The 2,117-nt window shown below is 43.0% G+C and overlaps 1 protein-coding gene across 1 annotated transcript in view; it reads left to right on the forward strand.

The window, feature by feature from the left end:
• The window catches only part of TSEN2 (TSEN2 tRNA splicing endonuclease subunit), a 70,247-nt gene that overhangs the window by 42,821 nt on the left and 25,309 nt on the right, over nt 1-2,117 (forward strand). Inside the window, exon 8 of the mRNA XM_011983649.1 lies at nt 1,013-1,151. Within this exon, the coding sequence (XP_011839039.1) occupies nt 1,013-1,151 (139 nt within the window). The remainder of the gene's footprint in view (nt 1-1,012; nt 1,152-2,117) is intronic.

Consider the following 2,117-nt stretch of genomic DNA (forward strand, 5'->3'; position numbering starts at 1 on the left):
ATTGTTTCAGTAACTACTGAAATGAAGCAAAAATTTTCCAAACTTACCTAGTTATTTTGTTGTCATTGTATTTTTGGTAATGATACATCAGAATATTCTCTAGACCAAACCATTCTCATTCTCTTTGACTCCCACATTAAAAACAAAGTTGTCTTATAAGCAGTTAATTATTAATTTGTGCCATCAGATAAATTCTCTAGTTTCAAACACTAAATTTTGGATTTTTTTTTTTTAAGTTTTACTGTAAAATTATTTTTTGTTCTTCTGAACGTGATCTGACATAGAGTAGCTACTCGTTAAAGATCTGTGAAATGTTGTCAGGCACTGCCCTCCAGCCTTGGTGGGCTTGTTACAGTGAGCCCCCTGCATGTGCTGGTTCCTCTGCCTGGAATGTCCATCCCGGCACACCACCACCCCCCATCCAGCCCCTTTCCCTCACTACTTCTCGTGCTCAAATGCTGCCTTTTCTAAGTCCTCTGGAGCAGTGTTGTGCAATAGAAGGACATTGAGAGCCTCAGATGGGAGCCATGTGTATATAATTTCAGATATTCTGGTAGCCACATTAAAAATGTTTTTTAAAAAGCAGGTGGAATTTTAATACAATATTACACAGTTTATTTAACCCAACTTCAAAGTTATTGAAATAGTTTATATTCCCTATTTTTTTTTTTTCATACTGAGTAGGAAGTCAGTGTGTATTTTACACTTAGAGCCCCTCTCAGTTCAGACTAGGTGTGTATGGCTGGCAGCTGCCTCACTGGACAGTGCAGGGCCAGACCTTCTTGCTAAATTGCTCTACTGGGAGTGAGCCGAGATCGCGCCACTGCACTCCAGCCTGGGTGACAGAGCGAGACTCTGTCTCAAAAATAAAATAAAATAAATTGCTGTGCTGGGGGAAATGCGTTTTATTCGCTGCTTCAGCTCCACACTTAGTACAGATGTTGACGCTCTGGCTGAACGGAGGGAGAATGCATACACAGTAATGCTTTTTGTTTTTTGTAAATAACTTTAGGAGCCTTTAACGATAGTGAAACTCTGGAAAGCTTTCACTGTAGTTCAGCCCACGTTCAGAACCACCTACATGGCCTACCATTACTTTCGAAGCAAGGGCTGGGTGCCCAAAGTGGGACTCAAGTACGGGACAGATTTATGTAAGTAATTCTTGGTGTGGTGTGTGTGAGAATGGAGTTTATATCAGATTTGCCCTAGAACATCAAATTGGTCATGTGTGCTGTTGACGATGTTTTCTAAGAAGGCATCCTTTCGGTTTAGATAAGATTATTGGATATTTGGATTGGGGTAAGGGTAAGTGCAAAAGGAGAAAAGGCAGTCTAGGGAGAAAGCCTAGGAGTAGAAGCTTGCAACCCCATTTCAGGCCTTCCCTCTTGTTTGCTCTGTAATCTTAGAAAAGTGTTGTGACTGGGCGCGGTGGCTCACGCCTGTAATCCCAGCACTTTGGGAGGCCGAGTCGGGTGGATCACAAGGTCAGGAGATAGAGACCATCCTGACTAACACAGTGAAACCCCATCTCTACTAAAAAATATAAAAAATTAGCCAGGCATGGTGGCAGGCGCCTATAGTCCCAGCTGCTCTGGAGGCTGAGGCAGGAGAATGGCATGAACCTGGGAGGCAGAGCTTGCAGTGAGCCAAGATCGCCCCACTGCACTCCAGCCTGGGCAACAGAGTGAAACTCTGTCTCAAAAGAAAAAAAAAAAGAAAAGCATTCTATAGCACCCACCCCCACGTCTCACTAGCCATGAGACTGGGTAATTTGGGAGAGTCCCTTATCCCCAGGCCTCAGTGGCCTCATCTGCCGAGTGAGAACAGTCATATAATTGTAATAATCGCCGCAGCCATCATTGAGCACTTGCCATGTGCCAAGCATTTTACTAAGTATTTTACATCCGTCATCTTGTTAAATCCTTATAGCAGTCCTATGCAGTGGAGACTCTTATTGTCTTCATTTTCTGATAGGGAGACTACAGTTCAGAAAAAGTAGGTCATTGCCCATAATAGTTTCCAGGGCCGGTAACTTGCAGAACTGGGCTTTGAATTCTGGAGCCCAGGCTTTTAGAAATGTCTAACAGTACTGCCTCCCTTGATCTTTTTTTTTTTTT

The sequence above is a fragment of the Mandrillus leucophaeus genome, unplaced genomic scaffold, assembly GCF_000951045.1.
Source record: "Mandrillus leucophaeus isolate KB7577 unplaced genomic scaffold, Mleu.le_1.0 Scaffold252, whole genome shotgun sequence".
Taxonomy (NCBI): Eukaryota; Metazoa; Chordata; class Mammalia; order Primates; family Cercopithecidae; genus Mandrillus; species Mandrillus leucophaeus.